The 19,410-nt window shown below is 37.1% G+C and overlaps 3 protein-coding genes and 1 long non-coding RNA gene across 9 annotated transcripts in view; 1 reads left to right on the plus strand and 3 right to left on the minus strand.

The window, feature by feature from the left end:
- The window catches only part of LOC126375603 (uncharacterized), a 7,173-nt gene extending 4,571 nt beyond the window's left edge, over positions 1-2,602 (minus strand). Inside the window, exon 1 of the long non-coding RNA XR_007567615.1 lies at positions 2,137-2,602. This is a non-coding gene — a long non-coding RNA (uncharacterized LOC126375603). The remainder of the gene's footprint in view (positions 1-2,136) is intronic.
- Positions 1,165-16,453, plus strand: LOC126375516 (deoxycytidylate deaminase-like). 6 transcript variants are annotated; one of them, XM_050022487.1, is made up of 6 exons: positions 1,171-1,265; positions 11,923-12,733; positions 13,070-13,231; positions 13,956-14,044; positions 14,783-14,996; positions 15,338-16,453. In XM_050022487.1, the coding sequence occupies exons 2-6, from the start codon at positions 12,693-12,695 to the stop codon at positions 15,408-15,410; spliced, it is 579 nt and encodes a 192-aa protein (XP_049878444.1). In that variant the 5' UTR covers positions 1,171-1,265; positions 11,923-12,692; the 3' UTR covers positions 15,411-16,453. The 6 variants fall into 6 exon arrangements, with proteins under 6 accessions (XP_049878441.1, XP_049878440.1, XP_049878444.1 ...); XM_050022486.1 differs by lacking the exon at positions 1,171-1,265 and adding an exon at positions 4,939-5,061; XM_050022484.1 differs by lacking the exons at positions 11,923-12,733; positions 13,070-13,231; positions 13,956-14,044; positions 14,783-14,996; positions 15,338-16,453 and adding exons at positions 2,550-3,766; positions 4,146-4,418 and having other exon boundaries at positions 1,165-1,265.
- LOC126375576 (alpha-(1,3)-fucosyltransferase C-like) lies at positions 4,803-8,625 on the minus strand. Its single transcript, XM_050022577.1, has 3 exons — positions 8,220-8,625; positions 7,866-8,137; positions 4,803-5,069 (listed from the first exon to the last, which is right to left on the minus strand). Exons 1-3 carry the CDS (start codon positions 8,588-8,590, stop codon positions 5,044-5,046), a joined length of 669 nt encoding a protein of 222 aa, XP_049878534.1. The 5' UTR covers positions 8,591-8,625; the 3' UTR covers positions 4,803-5,043.
- Positions 16,454-17,948: 1,495 nt separating the features above from the next.
- The window catches only part of LOC126375456 (N-alpha-acetyltransferase 15, NatA auxiliary subunit), a 104,410-nt gene continuing 102,948 nt past the window's right edge, over positions 17,949-19,410 (minus strand). Inside the window, exons 15-16 of the mRNA XM_050022382.1 lie at positions 19,010-19,186; positions 17,949-18,817 (exon numbers count right to left, since the gene is read on the minus strand). Coding sequence (XP_049878339.1) covers positions 18,620-18,817; positions 19,010-19,186 — 375 coding nt within the window. The 3' untranslated portion in view covers positions 17,949-18,619. The remainder of the gene's footprint in view (positions 18,818-19,009; positions 19,187-19,410) is intronic.

Below are 19,410 nucleotides of genomic sequence, written 5' to 3' on the forward strand. Positions count from 1 at the left end.
CTTTTTTTTGACGTAACCGTGAAAGACGTTTTTGGCGTGACGGAAGCTCTGAGGGCTCTCACCTGGTACAAAATTTAAGACAACAGGCCTGAGGGTGCAGTTGGGTGCGAACCTCGGCTGCGGGCGTCGTCTGAGAAGATAATATTTGAAAGAATATATCGACCCTAGAGGGTCGATAGTTGTAAGTGCTGAGTGAGGAAAATCGTCAACCACGCCGGTGGGGCTGAAGTAATTGGGGGAAGACTACTGAAGCTGAACTTCTTCTTCTTCTATCGTGTGGGTTGTGAGGTGGATGACCAACCTCATCAACCCTGGTGTGAGGGTTATTATTGAGCCACCAAAGGCCCCTGACGTGACTCAAGCAACGACTACGTACTTACATCAGAGTAGTAACCGGGACCAATGGTTTAACGTGCCTTCCGAAGCACGGATCATCTTACTTCTGGACAACCAGGTGATCAGCCAAACCAAACTAGGGATCACAAAGTGATTTGTCCCCACCGGGATTCGAACCCGGGACCTCCGGATCAGAAGCAGAACGCTCAACCACTGGACCACGGAGGCCGTTAATGGAAGTTGAACTGAAATGCAGTCATGTAAAATACACTACAGCTACAGATACAAGTAATCATTAAATACACCGGAAAAATGTGCAATCACAGTGCACACATTACTACAGCGGCATTACTGTTTTATTATCATTAAAATAATCAAAAATCATTGTAGCTACAGCATCGTTGTGCCATTAATGATACCATGTCTCGTAGAACCTTAGTTCTGACGTCATCCATTTCATCAACAGTTTTTTGTAACATGGATGTGCCTCCCAAATCTTGAATCTCGAAACGCAATATTCGAATTTTAATTAAACATACATTTTTATTTTGTGAATTATTTTTGTAATTTCTATGTTACGTACATTTATAACATTAGTAGGACTGTACTTATGATATCTATCAATATCAATGGCAGCACAGTGATGGAGACGTGCATGTCTAATCCACGAGCACACCGCAGGGATGTCAATGTCGTCAGAAAGGATCTTATGAATTGTGTGACCCTGTTTCAGACTGAGGCAATAATTCTTTGGATTCAGCTCCAGACGTGTGCGCAGAAATTGTGTGAGGAACCAGACATTTGCTCTACATGCTTTGTTGTTAATATGCCACAAATGCGCACAACACGCAAACAGCGAAGGACTAGACGGCATCCATAACATTATAATTTTGGAGTTTTTAAGGCTAGAATGAATATGCACTTGCTAGGTAAGTGTGTCCCATCTGTGTCTACTTTGTCATTTACCTACCAACAACTGAGATTGTAGGCAAGGTACTTAAATAAAAAGAAAATTGTTCGTATTTGACTAAAATGACAATTAATAGTAAGTGACGATGAGTTTAAGATAATGTAAATCTTTATACTCTTCTAATGAAGCGTAGCCAAGTAGCAAGAACACACACACGAGAAGTATACCTAACTAAATACGCCACCCTGCATTCGAACTGGCTTCTATATTTAAAAAATAAACGAACGCTAATACAAACTACAGAAGGCTCAACAAATATAAAAACTAAAATAATGAAACAAACCAGCAGTGCAATTCTATACGGAGCATTCAAGTGTTACGTAAAGCCATTTTTTCTCGTAAAACGTTACGGTGCGTTACAGGGGCGGGAGCGGGTCCTTCTTAGAACACGTTACGTAACACTTTTTTTTATATATAAAAAAATAATAAATTTTTATATATAAAAAAAATAGGGGATTAAAACTCCCAAATTGCCTGCAAATTCCCTTTTCGTTTACGTTTTACGGGGAATCCCTCGATTGTATTCGTGTGATCGTCATTTTTAATTTGTTCTCGCATGTTAGCAAACTTTTTCGTTTATATTTCACGGGGAATCCCTAGATTGTATTGTACGTCATTTAATGATGTTTTTGTTGTCAGTATTCGTTAGTGTTTATGCAGAAGCACATTGCTGTAGTCACTGTTTTATATTTTTTTGGTAGCTGCCACTAACCAAAAATAACAAGGTACACAATATCTGTGGAACAGTATGCTAGATTAACAATCTATTTCAACAAAATAAGGATAATTTATTTGATAAATAGTAGGTAATAGATAGATAATTTTCTCACCTTAATACGAGTTGTAAGTCCCTTTCCTCGGCGTTTGATACTTTTTATTATAGGACGCAACTCAAGTTCGAGTTGGTCGATCAATTGCTTCGAAAGTCTATATACACTGACATAGTTATCATCTCGGGTCAATAGAGACAAACTACGAATTCCATAGGCTTGTCGGCGCAACTCAAAATTGTCCAAAGTATGAGCTTCCTCTAATAAACACTTTAATAAAAACATTCGAGCCATTTTCAACAGAAGAAACACACTAGCACTAGATTAAACACTACACTAAAGTTTTTTAAACACTAATCTGTTAAATTACCTTAATTAAAACTTATTGAGTCTTATTAGAAACGATATCACCAGCAAATAACTAATAAAGGTAAAAGATTTCACTCGACGAACATTAACTTTTAATTTGACAGATCAAATCGAGTTCGTAAGTGAAGTGAACAGCGAAGTGAACGGGGAATCACCCTTACAGAATGCGGATACATCTGTCATCTCATACTAAAAACGTCAAAATCTCGCATCAACTTTAGTTCGACTCGCTGCCGTACTCGCCACTGTGTCGCTAGTGTGCAATTTAAGTACATAATGCCAAAACAAAAACTCACCGCGGATTCAGATGCGGGTTTCAAAAATTAGCTTACAGAATTGCACTGCTGGTGAGTTGGAATGCGAAGTGTAAGTGAGCGCCGAAGTGATAAGCGAGTTATTGTTCGAGATCTACAGAATCGACAAACAGAACTTTTTTTTCAGACATGAAAACCAGCAGCCGCTACTTCTTTTGTTTCGCAATAATTATTACAGCATTAATCACATTGATCATCCGAAACAGAGAAGCTCCAAAAGTAATTAAGTCTTCATTCAAATATATTCTTATTTGGGACTACAAAAACTTTGCACCGCAGTACTATTTTGGCTTTGGTCAAGAATATTTTATAAAGTACAATTGTAGTTTCCAAAACTGTTTTGTTACTGATGATAAGAATTTTTTCGGGGATAATTTAAAAGGATTTGATGCCATCACGTTTAATGGAAGGTTTATAGAGAGTTTGAACGAGTTTCAACTATTACAAGTTAATAAAAAGAGATATCGGCATCAAAAGTATGTTTTCTTAAATATGGAATCCGCAATTAACTATCCAGTTTGCAAGGCAAATTTTGATAACTTTTTTAACTGGAGGGTCACATATAGATTGGATTCTGATATCCCAATGACGTATTTTGTAATCCTCAATATGAATGGGGAAATTGTGGGTCCCAAGCAGGATATGAAGTGGGTGATAAACGATAACAATAATGCAATGGGAAATATTACAAGAAATCTGAACACTAAAACCAAAGCTGCTGCTTGGTTTGTCTCCAATTGTAAATCCCGAAGTAGATTCAAATACGTTGAAAAATTACAGACGCAACTGAAAAAGTACAATTTAAGCGTCGACATATACGGACCATGTGGTCATCTAAAATGTCCCCGTTATCAACATTCGCGATGCCTGGCTATGTTGAAGAGAGACTATTATTTTTATATGGCTTTAGAAAATACTATTACTGCAGATTATGTAACCGAAAAAGTATTGCACGGTCTGCAGAATGATGTTGTGCCAATTGTACGCGGGGGAGCTAATTATTCTAGGTGAGTACTTAAATAAATATATTTCTTTGATTAGGTATTATCGTAATAAGTTTCTAGGCACAGAAGTTGATACCAACTTGTGAAAAAATATCCATGCCTAAAGCAATTAAAATTAGGATATTGCGTTTCGAGATTCAAGATTTGGAAGGCATATCCATGTTAAGACAAATCTCGCAAATGGCACTATAGGGTCCATCGGTTAAAAGTATCCTTCATGTAACATCGTTAGAAGAATAATTCGTCCAAGTATCCATCGCATCGTCCTTAGTACTCTGTCAAACTATGTATATCCATACGATGAGACACATAAGGAAATTGTACTGTTTGAGAATTGTCATTCTTATCAAGCCTAATACCTTTTAATGTTTTGGTTTTCTAGATTCCTTCCTCCAGGATCTTACTTGGACAGTCAAGAATACTCAACGAAGCAACTGGCTGCTAAAATGAACTTTCTGATGAATTCTCCTCTGGAGTACCTTGAGTATTTTAAATGGAAGTCTTCATATAAATACAGGGATGACGCCTACAAAGACGCTGTGTGTTCGTTTTGTGAAATGCTGAACAATCAAACCATAATCAAACAACAATCTGTGTTTAAACATTTAAGACGATGGTGGCTCCCGAACTTTAGACATAAATGCTTTTTTTAATGTAGAGTAATTTAATTTAGAGTTACCCTGTTATGACTGATCAATATTTGGTTAGGATCCGATTGTCTTTAAAGGAAAAATACACCGTGCTTCGTAAGTCATGTTATAGGTACGCAGTCGTTACTAAACTAATCTTATCTGTAATTGGAACGGCTTCCTTTTCGGATTTGAAGAGCACCCCCGAATAAAGCGGGAAAAACTTTAGGGAGACGATGATAATTAGTTAATAAATATTTATTTGCATAATCATCAACATGACTTATTTATAGTATAAATAAGTAAATAATTGAAAAGATAAAAAAGTCAATTTTCATTACTTTAATGAACTTTTCTATTTATTTTCTGCAGATTACAATTGTAATGAATTCTTAACTTTTGCTTCACAAAACAAACATCGCTCATATTTTTCAGGTCGGTTCCACCATTTTAGAAAGTCCTTACGTAGAGAGTAGGTCTCGAATCCGGTCCTGTTGTTCAGGGCACTGCATAGGGAACATATGTTGGAGCTGCTAGCGTCGTGGTAACTGTAGTACCTTGTCCACCTGAAGTACTTCCTATATCTTTTCTCAGATTGCATTAGTCGATACATGCGGCGTGCCAACCTACCAGGGCTATATAAACGAGCGTTTAGATACGACCCCGGAGGTAAAAACCTGGAAAAAATAAGTACATTTCATAAACTACACTACATTTTTCGCGCTTGCGCTGGAGTTTTATTATTTTTTTAGTTCTGAAGTTATGACATTCACAGTTTCTAGGAAGAATGGAAATCTATTTTTTTTTTTTTTCGTTTTACCCACCCTTTAAGCGCATATTATTATTAATAATAAACGACTGATCTGGTTATTGATAGATGAGGCTGAGTTAAACCGGTTTAATATAATTATAGATACCTACTAGAAACATACAGGACCTAATATGGTTCCTTGAGAAACGTATTATTTTTCATTAAGTAAGTATAAGAAATTATTATTTATTTTATTATTTATCTATTCTAATAGGTTTCTTTCTTAAATGATTATACCTAACCCAAATACAAATTTCGATAAGTACTCGTTTAATATACATATATAAATCCGTTATTTTATTTCAATAGCTTTGTGTTCAAAGTAATCAAACGCTTTAGGTAAATCACATGATATGCTAAGTTTTAAATTTTCTTGATACAAGTTGTATTGTATAAATATATATATATACATTTTAGCGCGTTTAACTGGTATGTCCTAATCCTAATGCTAGGCATAATTCTTGGCATGGCATGGGGTTCTGTACATAATCTCTACCTAACACCTGGCAAAATGATGCTTAAGATAGGGATGGTTGCAAAGAAAAGGGGAAGCCTTTGCCAGCAGCGGGACATAAATTAGGCTATAGACACTCGTCTGACCATTGATTCACCTACCCAGGTAAGCACAAAAAGAGACATTATTTAGGTAAGTATACTGATCAGTGCTCAACTTAACCTACCACGAATAATTTGCTCCGCCATAAACTACGGGAACAACGCTATTTTGTACAGCAGTAAGCAACTTCTCCGTGACATAGTCGTCATCGAAAGAGTTCTCCATGCTCATGTAGAAATAATAGTCGCTTTGTAGAATCTTAGTACAGTTCGCATGTTGATTTCGGGCGCAATAAAATTTTCCGCATGTGCCATAAACATCCACAGACAGGTCTGCTGTGTTCAAAATCTTCTGAACTTCAGACACCACACATTCTCTATAGTTGTTAGTTCTACAACGAGACACAAACCATGCCGCCATTTTGGTTTTATTTTGTAGCCTTCTATCAATTTTTTTGTCAATATCCGACATATCTGTAACCCATTGCATATCCTGCTTCGGGCCAATGACTGTGCCATTCACGTCTTTAATTACAAAGTAAGGAAGAAAAATGTCAGCATCTAAACGGTACGAAGCCGTCCAATTAAAATACTCGTCGAACTTAGAACTGCAAACTGGGAACATGTCAGCCGATTCTAAGGCGAAGAATATGTATTTCTGGTGCACCGCTCGCTTTGTCGGCAGTGTGAGATTCAAAGCCCTAATACCTCGTACGTCAAATATCACAGCATCAAATTTGGTAATGTCATCCAAATATTCTCTGTTAAAGGACGTATAACAGTTCTGAAAGGAACAGTTTTGGGTCATGAACACTTGTTGGCCCTCTCGGAAAAAATCATGATCATACGCGTCTTTCGTCCATAACAAGATATATTTGAGAGGCGGATTATTATTATTTTGCAAATTTTCATAAACAGTGAAGTATTTAGACCACAAGACGTAAAATGACGTTGATACACATAATAAAATAAATATTTTCAGTCCTGTTAAGTTTAGGTAACGCGTGTTTATCCAAGGAAGCACTAGCAGTACATTTCGGGAGCGCAGTTTTGAAATGTTGGAACTTGGTACCGTAGCGAACATTGATATCTGCTTTATTTGACACACGGGCAATCACGATAACAATTATGATCCACACAACTCCAGTCTTCTCTTCCACTCGATTGAGTGAATGTAATATCTCGCTTTACACCTCTGTGCTATAAACAGATTGGGTATCGGTACCAGTTACCGTCCTTTTTCAAACTTTTCTGCGAAATTAATTTCGACTTGTTTTAAAAAACACTACCGCAGCAAATATGACAAGGGGTACCAACATACCTAAATGTTTTTTTTTATAAATACCAGTTGGGTTAAATATTGAAGTTCAAATTAGATTAGATTGATGGGACTACCTTCGGAGTTGAAAGTAGAATATAATGGTTCATGAGCTTATACTATCCAATTTTAGATACCTAGTTGTTATAGAGTTGCTCAAACCTGGTGTTTTTAAGTTTTTCGGTAAAAGTATCAAAACTGATTGCACTTTCACGTTGCCTTGGAGCTCTACCCACCTCATTAGGAATCACGGGCATGAGTTTACGCGTGTCACTGTTTAGATGTCACTAACAAGCACATTTACCTTGTTTGGTAACAATATGTCGTCAATGACAATGATCCATTTGCATACTACAAGAGTATCATTTTCCAAAATATTATAAAGAGTTGCTATAACAACGAACAGCCAGTGCATGCACTCTAATGCGCCAACACGACGCGGTGCGCACACGGTCACACGCGATTAAGGAGCAGTTCCTAAAAGTATCCTCCTATAACAGTTCCATTTAGCCGTTGAAAATATTTTCGCTTTCGTCAGGCCTATGCTAATACTTACACCGACACGGACGTTCACGGTTTTAGTATTGATATGAAATGTTGGATTAACTATTAACGAAATGTCACTATAATCACTTATGTCAATCTTCGTTTGATTACCATTAAGCGGTAACGAAAACGAACCTATTTTGGCTATACCCTCTACAGTTTCTGTGGATCTTTATCAGGCAACAAAGTAGGTACCTAAGTTATTCCATTCGGTGGCATTTAGTAGGCAACTACGTTAACTACCTTTTAATTTTTTCTTCGAATCACAATCTTTTGTATTCCACCAGCGTCTAAAGCTTTTATGTACACTAAAAGCTCGAAATCTTGCTTTATTGTTGAGGGCCTGGCATACTCTACACATGTTCTCCGAGATAGCGTCGTGGTATGTGTAATAATTCCTCCATTTAAAAAACTGATCGTATGTCTTCTGGGACATCATAATGCTATACATAATTTCTGCCAAGTCTTTAGTGGAGTGCAATCGGGCATCTAGGTAGGACCGAGGTGGCAAAAATCTAGAAAAATATGTCTTTATTACTACCCAGAACTGCAGTGCTAAAACTATGAGTAAATAATTTATGATAAACACACACATACCTAGTATAATTTGCTCCTCCATGTACTATAGGAACAACATTGTTCTGTAAAGCAGTTAGTACCTTTTCAGTAATATAATCTTCATGAACTGAATTCTCTAAGGCCATATAGAAATAATAGTCATTTTCGAGCATCGCATTGCACACTTGCCACTGTGTTTTGGGACACTTGAGACTTCCACATTTACCGTATGTGTCCACTGACAATTCGTATGTTTTTAAATGTACGTTTAATTCGCTCACAAACGCTTGTCTGCTATTTTTGTCCTTGCAATTTGACACGAACCACGCTGCTGCTTTAGTTTTGTTACATAATCTCTTTTCCACATATTCATCAACATCCGTCTTATTCACATATTTAACCCATCCCATATTTGGCTTTGGACCCACAACTTCCCCAACTTTATTCTTAATTAAAAAATAAGGGTAAACAATATCTGAATCCAATTTGTACGTCATAGTCCAATTGAAGTAACCATCAAAAGTCTTATCACAAATGGGATAGTTGTCAGCCGACTCAAAGCCGAAAAATATATATTTCTGTCTTAGTGACCGGGTTTGGGGTAACTTAGGTTTGTTGTACAAGGCACGGCCATCAAACAAGATAGCATCAAACTTCGTGATATCTCCACCGAAGAATTTTCTGTCTATAGTGATGTAACAATTGGTTTTGGAACAATTATTTTCGGTAAAGGCGCGTCGCTGCATCAACCAGGGTTTGGTAAATTTTTGCGACCACAGCAGGATGTAAATCAGCCCCATGCTGCCATTTTTCTCTGTGTAGTTCATAGCGCCCCTGAACGTCCTCAAGGAGATTTCAGTTTCTCCAGTGTTCTTGCTGCCTTTTTCATCGAGGTACAGCGAATACAAGACGAAGGCACAACCGAGTATAGACACACATATATAAGATAAGGGTCTTAGGACCTCGATGAGGCCTATACCTCTAAGTAGATGGGGCATCTGGTAACCTTTATGAGATACTCTAACACAACACTGATGACTATTTATTGACAAATGACCTGTAAACTACTGTACCCTCCAAGATAGACTGCATACACGCAATGAAGTATTTTTTCAATAAACAACCAGTTATGCAACCGCGAAAATATGTCGTATTCGTATCCAACGCCTTTGAAGAATAGTGTGTATAGGCATGCTTATTAATTGTCCTACCTTATTATACGGCATTTCATTATCTATTTCCTATTATGTTGTAAGATGTGGTATGGAGAAGAGAAAAGATGATATACTTAGTGACTGGATTGAGAAGGGAATGTTCAGATGGTTTGTACACGTGGAGCGGATGAAGAATAGTAGGTAAAGAAAGCCGTATTTAAGGCGAAGGTTGTTGCTAGGACTGGCATAGGTTCGAAGAATTATAAAGACGTAAATTTACCAAGTTGTGGTGTAGATGTTTTAAAAAAAAGGTTTAGTAGGTGCGACCTGCCATTTATTCAGTCAGAGATACCTACATCCATCACTAGATGAACTAAGTACCGACATTTCAACTGAACTTTCTGTTGATGATGATTCGCATCGCCGCCGTCTATAATGGTCAAACAGTGTTAAAAACATTTTAAAAATGTCAAAACCATGCGGCGCGCTTGTTTATAACCTTATTATTTATTCGTAGTTTATAACGATAGATTAATTTTAAGCAAAAGAGTTGTGTCAGGACTTAAGATATAGTCTCTGCTTACCCCGTTCTTGGACAATAGGCGTGAGTACACATATGCAAGTGCTGTTCCTTTAGTTTAGGTAAGTGGAAATGTGTGAATGGGGTTTTGGTTAGATAAATAACAACATCTCATTCTTCAAAGCCATTGAATGTGTTATATATTCAATAATAATATTGAAAAATATTGAAATTTCTTATATGACAGGCTGTTAGAGTGCTCAGAATCACTAAATTGATAACCACTATCGTATGTTGAAGTTGCTTATAAGAGGAAATGCCTCTTTACCTACCTGGAGGCACGACCCTTATCCAGTATTTTAGCCGATTTTTTTCAAACAATTCTATTATTTTTATCTGTTTAATTCTTTGTGCTTCGGTCGAAAGTGACGAGAATGCAACCGAGGTAACACTACAAACCCTTGTAAGAAACACCAGGAATACACACTTGATATATATTTTACTGTGGATGGATCAACATCCCACATGGATAAACTGGACAACGGAACAGCGAAGTTTCATCAATGACAAATGTTCTAAAACAAATTGCTTCCTTACTTACAACAGAGATCTCTTCCGCGACATCAGAAAGTTCCAAGCTGTAATATTTCATGGCTCCTTTCTGAATGTACCTGTTGTGGTCCACAAACGTAAGCCGAACGGGTCACCCACATCTTATAAAGTCACCAAACCTGAGCTCCGATCACCACATCAGAAGTATATATTTTTCAACATGGAGTCTTCTGCCAATTATCCCGTTGTTAATGATATTTTCGACGATTTCTTCAACTGGACTATGACATACAAATTTGACTCTGATATTTTTCACCCTTATTTTGTGATAAAGAATAGCTTTGGGGAGATTGTAGGTCCGAAGCGAAATATAACATGGGTTGCAGACATGGAGGACATCGATGAGCACTTGGCACAGAAATTGCGAACCAAGACCAAAGCCGTAGCATGGTTCGTGTCTAACTGTGCCGCTGGAAGTAAGAGAGATGAGTTTGTAAAGAGACTTACGAAATCTTTAAACAAATACAACTTGACAGTAGATGTTTACGGCCAATGCGGACCTCTGCAGTGTCCTCTATCAGAGGAGCATAGGTGCTATGCGATGCTTGAAAATGATTATTATTTCTACTTAGCTTTGGAGAACTCATTTAGTGACGACTATGTTACAGAGAAGATATTGACTGCTGTACAGAACAACGTCGTCCCTATTGTATATGGTTGTGCGGATTACACCAGGTAAGTATGTGTATTTTGATTAATTAACCATTAGTTGTATTAGCCTTGAATAATACATAGATTATACCGCTGCGCCACCGAAAACGCGCTCGGTCTGCGATTGTTGAAGTTAAGGAACTTTCGCAAAGGCCGGTCATAGGATGGGTGACCACAAAAAAAAGTTTTCATCTCGAGCTCCTTCGTGCTTCGGAAGGCACGTTAAGCCGTTGGTCCCGGCTGCTTTAGCAGTCGTTAATAACCCCAAACCGCACTGGGCCCGCGTGGTGTTTGAAGGTCCGATCTCCCTATCCATCACTAGGGAAGGCCCGTGCCCCAGCAGTGGGGACGTTAAAAGGGCTGATGATGATGAATACATAGATTACATAAACAGCTTATACACGTCCCACTGCTGGGTACAGGCGTCCCCTACCCTCAATTAACCGAAGCACCATACCTGCTCATGTTGATTGATTGAATAATACAGGGTGTTAGTGACACAGTATAGAATACTGAGGAGATGATGTTGTGATGTTTTTGTTGTTTTTTTTTTAATTATTTTAAATTCCATCATTTTGAAATGGAAAATTCCACTTGTTATTTATTCAGAATCATGAACCGAATCATCACCCTCAATATTCGTTACGATGTTACTTACATCCCGTACAAGTAGGTACGTACAGGGAGCCGTACGGGTATGTAGGACGAAAACACTCCACTCCCACTTGATATTACCGTCCATCCACTTGATATTAACACAGAATCACGGTCTGATACAATCAACCTAAATGTTTTATTTTTTTAGATTCTTGCCACCTGAATCGTACATCGACGGCCGTGATCATACCTCTTCAGACTTGGCAGACTTGATGTACCAACTGATACGAACTCCAAAGAAGTACCATCAGTACTTTAAGTGGAAGAATTATTACACATACCACAATAACTTGGATAACATTTGCGCGCTATGTGAGGCGTTGAACAACAGGAAAAGACTTCGAACCCGCGTTTACAAGCAGTTCAGATCTTGGTGGAACTTCGGCTCTGATGCAACCTGCCGTCGACCGGACCATCATCTATAATGACTATTTTCACGTGAATCATCATCTCCGTAGCGTTATTCCGTTTTTTACCAGGTCCGATTACCTAACCTAAAGATCGGCAGGTCCGGTTTTTATAAAGATCATGATGGACACAATCGCTCAGTCGAGTTTTACGACATAGAGGCCATGTTTTTTTTTCTTTATCCCAGTAGTCTCTCTTTTGTCTCCAATACTACGAAGCGAGATTAGAAGCATTGCAAGTAATGGCTGTATGAGCATAAAGCCGTTTTATTCAAAGAACAAAAAGCATATATTTGACTTTGACAGTCAGTACTGACAACTTACAAACTTAAAAGATTGTTTATAAATCTGTCAATTCAGTTAACCTAAGTTTTATCGGTTATCAGTCAGTCGCTTCGACAGTTTTATTACTATGTTGATTTTGTTTGTGTTCAGTGCACGTGTAATAATAAATAAATATTAATGTAAAATAGATATCTAAATATAAATCATTTAGCATTTGTGTATCATTATGGATTTAGCTGGAATGACTGCGAATTTATCACTTGATAGGTAAGTTTACTACTTACATCCTTAATTTAATGTCGCATATCCGATATTTTTATTAATTCGCCATCTCCTGTATTTTACTCATCTACTCTTCTTCCAGAGACTTAAATAATTAACCACTTTATAGCATAACCTACCAATACCAATAATTCTGAGAGCCCTTAGTCGTCCCTATTTGTCCGGCCAAGTAGTTAATGTCATTTGCGGCAAATATACATGTGTCTATATGTTGAAAAAATATACCAATATTTGGAAGCGGTAAAATGTAAGGTGACTTTTTTATAGGCTGATAGTAATAAGTTAATAATAGAAAATAATTTTATTTTTGATGTTTTACAGCACAAACAACACAAATGGAACTCAAAAGAAACGAGAAGGCTATATTGATTGGACTGAATATTTTATGGCAATGGCTGTTTTAGCGGCAAAACGGAGTAAGGATCCCAGTTGCCAAGTAGGAGCCTGTGTAGTCAACAAGGATAAGAAGATTGTAGGGATTGGGTAATTAATTTCCAGTCTTAAATTAATAGGTACATGCCTGGAAAGGTGGCCTGGATGAGATCGCTACCTTAGCAGTATTTGTGCCTTTTATATATGTGTTTAATTTGTGTTCCTGTGTTATATGTTCCTTTTGTGCAAAAAAATAATTGTATATTATAATATACAATTATTTTTTTTTTTTTTTGTACAACAAACAAGTACAATATATTGTACTTGTCACATTAACTTACTCGTGACAATAACAAACAGAGACATGAGTATGTTAACTGTGTAAATGTAACAATGTTCTTAACGGTTGGATAGTACTAATGGTGTGAAACATGTCTTATCTTGTGCTATACTTAGTTGCAATGACACTGTAGAGATAAGTTGACATCTTTGTGCAAGTAGAAAACATATTATATGTCTAGTTCCATTAATAAAGATATATTAAGACAGTAATCTAAACCGGCCAGCATGCAAGAAGCAAAAATGGTGTGTCATGATCTTAGTAACTGGAATTCCGAGGTATCTGCCTACCCCAACGGGAAATAGTCGTAATCTTATCTATTAAGACAGAAATCAGGATGCTATACAAATAAGAGCAGTTAAATAAAAATACAGTTAGTAGTATTCTTATAACAAATACCTATGAAGAGAGTGCATAGTTTTGTGTACCTGCCTGACCCATTAGGGAGTGCAGGCATGATTAAGATGGTTTCTTAACCTACCCTATATTTTTCAGATACAATGGCATGCCTTTGGGGTGCAATGATGATGAATTTCCTTGGGGAAAGAATACTCCATCACCTTTAGACAGTAAATTTTTATATGGTTAGTACTCTTAAAAATCTTTAGTAACAGAATCAGAAAGAAGATAATCTAAACATAAACATATTTTCTTTTGTTTTGGACCAATAAAGTACCAATATTTGAATTTAAATTTCGAATTTGAACACCATACTTCAAGTTCAACTGGCTATCTTTGCTCACACAGATGACTAATGGATAATATGTATAATAACTTCTCAGATCACATCCATCCAATCTTCCTTCTTTCTACACTGATATCTATATTAATGTTACATGTATATATAATATAGCTATATCATGATATAGCCCACCCAATGAAGACCAAAACTAGAAACTAAAGAAAGGGAACCCTACACACTCCTCGCCCCCCTATCCCATTACCTCCTCCCCACCCGTCAGCACTTATTGTATGTTGTATAAATAAAACACCTCCTTACAACTATGCCAAAATTCGCTTATACACGAATAATTTGGCCGCTATGCGCCGCGATGGCCGCTGGGGCGGAAGGGTTCTGGAATGGCGACCACGTGTCGGACGACGCTCAGTGGGTAGGCCCGCTACAAGGTGGACCGACGATCTGGTGAAGGTCGCGGGAAGCCGTTGGATGCGGGCAGCGCGGGACCGATCGTCGTGGAGATCCTTGGGGGAGGCCTATGCCCAGCAGTGGGCGTCGTACGGCTGATGATGATGTGACGAATAATTTCTACTATTTATCCTTCATTGGGCGGATTAATAATGCATATTCTCAAATTTTGCAGTGTGCCATGCAGAAATGAATGCGATAATGAACAAAAACTCGGCTGATGTAAAGGACTGCACTATCTATGTTGGCCGCTTTCCTTGTAATGAATGTGCGAAGATCATAATACAGTCAGGTATTAAAGAAGTAGTATTCTTGTCAGAGAAGAATGCACACAACCCAAAGAATATTGCTTCAAAGAGGATGTTTGACGCAGCTGGAGTTGAGTATTGGTAAGTGAATTGTTTATATTGGTGGATTTAGGAACCCTGAATTATATCTATGCCCAGTAGTGAAAGAATATTGCTTATTCTTGTTGTCATTATTCTGAATAACATTGATTTATATATTTATTTGCATTGCGCAGTTACTTTCATATGCACAAATGTCAAATTGCAATATTGCTTTCTTAGATGAGTTGCTTCAATGTGGCCATTTTAACCCCCCTGTAGTTCAAATTTAATTTATTTTTACTCTCATCTTTATACTACCACTTTTTGAAGATATACACCCGCCATTCTGATACATTCCATTGCATCATAGTGTCACTTTCAATTGTATTTATTGGTTACAGGCAATATAAACCAACACACAAGCAAATCGTCATTGATTTCAATGTGGACTGGAACCAGAGCCCGTCAAAGTAACTTCAATAATAGTAGGAATACTTAGTATTATAAGAGGACTAATTGCAAACAACTGATAATAATTAATGAAATGACACGAAATTGGAAGTCTTGTCTGATTTTCAAATTGTGGGCTTCAGCTAATAACTACTTAAATGATAACAAACAAGCTATATAAGGATATGTTTCAGGAGAGTCAGTTATTATGTTATCAAATTGAACCTCTCTACAATTCTTAATATATTATACTTGACATGATAAAGAATAATGTGATAATTATGCAGTCAATTATTGTAAGTGGTTGTTACCATATAAGGTATTTTTATAAAACTTATGACGAAATAAAACAAAAATATAAATAAATTTGTAAAATAAAATTTTATTACTTTATGTACACGATGAATGGGGTACATAACTCCTATCATACAACTTGAATACAAAATTAACATGGCTGTTCTCAAGAAAACTTAATAATGTTGAACATTCGTGTAAATAAAAAGCAAAAGGGAGTATTTCCACTGAGCAGGCAAGAACAGTATTTAAGACTTGTTTCAAGTTTCAAGATAAATTTTTATTAAATGAAGACGCATCTAGACTTCAGTTGTCAGAATGTAACTTCATATTAACAATTTAGTTGTTATAAGGCATAAATAGAATGTATGTACATGCAATAAATACTGCGGGGCGCGCCGCTCCGTGGAGACACGGTGTCGTGATCCACACAACTAAAGTGCACGCTTTATTCATGACAATTTAGAGTATTCCAATATACAATTATTGTCCAAACTTTACACATATCTACAAAAAAAAAAATTGAAACCAACAAAACCTGTGTTACGTTTGAGTCCATTATACTCGAACTATTACGACTATTCTATCGCCCGTACAGCAGTCAATAAATTTCAAGTCGACGAAGACTTCAGAATTCTAACGATATTGTACAATACAAACTTAAAAATAAGAATTATTTACAAAGCGTACCTCAGTTCAGAAGTCATATTGCGTGAGGTTCCAATATTTGCCACACAATTTTTACACATTTAAAACCAGTCATTATTGAATAATTATTTTAAAATCTTAAATACGTTTCTTTATTTGAATATTGTTGAACACTTGAGGCCACACACCGCCAACTTTACACAGAACACTGAAATTATACATACCAACGTTTTAGAATTAATGCTTATGAAAATATTGAAAAATTTACATTAATTAGACTTTATTATACAAACTGGAGATGTAGTGATACCATTACAACACGGCGCATTTGACAGGATCACAGGACTAGACATATACTGGTTATTAAACATATTATTTTGTCCTTCAAAGGATTAACCTTCCTCTGCCAGCAAGCAGTGTTCAAATATTCGTAGACAGTAAGTTGGTGTTTCATTGGCCAAGAGCGAGACAAATACATCAAACATTATGTGGGATAAACAAAACCTAAGACTAAATAAAGGAACATGTTTCATAAGCAATTCATTTTACTATTGCGAAATATTTGTAATGTCTTAAACGATCTATTTTTAATTTAGTTTAAGACAAAAGTTTTAATATTGCATGACAAATTTCGTATAAAAATCGCTTTTTCGAAGTCACTTCTTATGTCAGATAATTTATCTGCACAAGTTGTTAGACAAATTCCGATTAATTCTCACTTATTATTCCAATTTCAAAACGTACATCTATCACCATTAATCAATTATAATAATCGCGCTGTTTTATGCGTTAATACAGTCATGTTCTACTAGTCATTACAACTAACCCGCACGTAAGCGGTATTGCTTTATTTAGTTTTTCGTCTACAAAGTATACTTAGACAATATTCGTAGTTCTCCAGTAACAAATGTAAATTACATTGTACTGATCACAGTCCGATGATCGCTCGCTACATTTAACGCAGAAAACAACCCATCATTCCACCTTTTGTGACGTCCATTCACATTTGACCACACTAAGTCAAAAACCAGCAAATTCGACATAAGCCTAAAATTAGTACATTAGGTATATTTTGTAAAAAAACAATTTGGTGATTGAGAAGGATTAGTATTATTCAAACTGTCATTGAGTTTCGAATAGGCTTTGGGCCCTAGTTCATAACGCTAAGATTGCAATAGATCGAATCTGACATTGTAGTTTCGATCAAATGCAATCATTCAAAATGAAAGTGTCGTTGCAAGTACTTTGCTCCGTCACCAGACCGGGAGAGTGCGGGAAATCTAGCTCAGCGCGTCCTTGTTATGTTACCGAGTGTCCTTACTATACGTAGTACTATTATTTATTCTATGGCTCCGTATTAAAAGAAGCTTTTATCGTTGGTATCGTTTTAATATATTTTTTCGTATATTTCATTTAGACCATCGACAAGTTTCGCACTTCGGCACTTTTTCGTCGTGTTCACCACTTTTATTTTTACTATCTACTGAGATTTGAATAATTTTACTTATTGGCTTATGAATACTACTAACTTGTAGTCTTTTTGCCGACTGTTTTAAATCGAGATAGTATAGAAAATTATATTATACAAGAAAAGTATATAGTGATAAGAATGGCAAATAACTTTATGAATTATATACCCCTTTTAAAGTATGATTAGAATGACATATCTCTCATCTCTTTCGCGCTAGGCGACGTGCTATATATCTGTCCTGCTGTCATTCTAATCATGTTTGTGTTTGATATTTTCTAAAAGCAACACTAGACTCAAAATCCAGGTGACCACCCGCTTGTCATATGCCCACCGATCAAGAATAACACCATGATGTGCAAAGACATGTTGTTATTTAAATGAGCATAGTTGAATAATGTCAATGTAATCAACCGACCAGCAGTATGACTATACAAATAGAATCTCTGAAAAGAAATAAACACATACAACGTACGATTTGGAAGAAAATATAACCGATAAATCAAAGGTGATATTAGAGGCGTACAGAACACTTTTTGGGTTAAACGATGTTAGGTAAATAATAATAATATATTAGTATTTTGTAACAGAAATAAGCGATAGAAAAAAAGACAGGTCGTCGTGGTCGCCAGTTTCTGGCCTATCTATATTTCACTTCCAATTCTGTGAACAAAAAAAACGGAAATTTCCTTTTTCGCGGTAATTAACCTTCTACTTTCCGTATTTTGTTTCTATGTAATTATTCTTGATTTGATCTAGGTAACACTCGCCTGGACATTCTGAAGGAAACAAAGGTCTTGCAACGTCACCATTTTCGGTCGCCTTAATTACTGACGGCGATTTCTTTCTGCTGTAAGGGTTCCTCGACGTGGTTGTCCACGGGGGCGGGCTCGGGCGCGGGCGGTTTGAACGCGATCGCGTACGGGAACTTAGCGCTGCACGCCTCTATATACGCCTCTATCTCTTTCTCGCACGGCCCGAAGTCACCTTCTTGGAGACTCTCCAGCACTTCCACGCAGCCCTGCAAGTTGATACATATATATTTAAGTAAGAGGTATATATAATAAATGGCGATACGGCTTCGACAACTATGAAAAAAGACGTTTTCAAGGGTGCGGCTTTAAAAAAACCTTTTTCGCTTCTTTCGAGATTTTTTCTTCACTGTAAGGCGACGAAAAGCAGTGTGTTTGTATGTAAATGTATATAGACTGACCGCAATGGAGACGTCGGGGTAGTCCAGCGTGGTGGCGACGTCCAGCATGTCGCGCGTGCGCGCGGGCGCCAGGCGGCGCAGCGCGCGCGCGCCCCACAGCCCGGCCGCCTGCGCGCGCGCCGCCTGCGCGCGCATGAACTGCTCCGCTATCTGCAGCTCCGTGCGCCCGCGCACCAACTGCAACCACGATATATCGGGATGACGATAAAAGCTGCCTTTTTCTCCCACCAGGTGTCGCTACTGTTGAGTGTTCTTAAATTTTGACAGTTCCACATACTATTTGAGTAAACAAAATTTTACATTTGAGCTTGTTATCTTCATTTGTTAAAAAATATACAACAATAGATCCTAATGGTAGAAAAAAAAATCAGATTTGTCAAAAAATCAAGAGAAAACATAAC

Source organism: Pectinophora gossypiella, chromosome 19, assembly GCF_024362695.1.
Source record: "Pectinophora gossypiella chromosome 19, ilPecGoss1.1, whole genome shotgun sequence".
Lineage (NCBI taxonomy): Eukaryota > Metazoa > Arthropoda > Insecta > Lepidoptera > Gelechiidae > Pectinophora > Pectinophora gossypiella.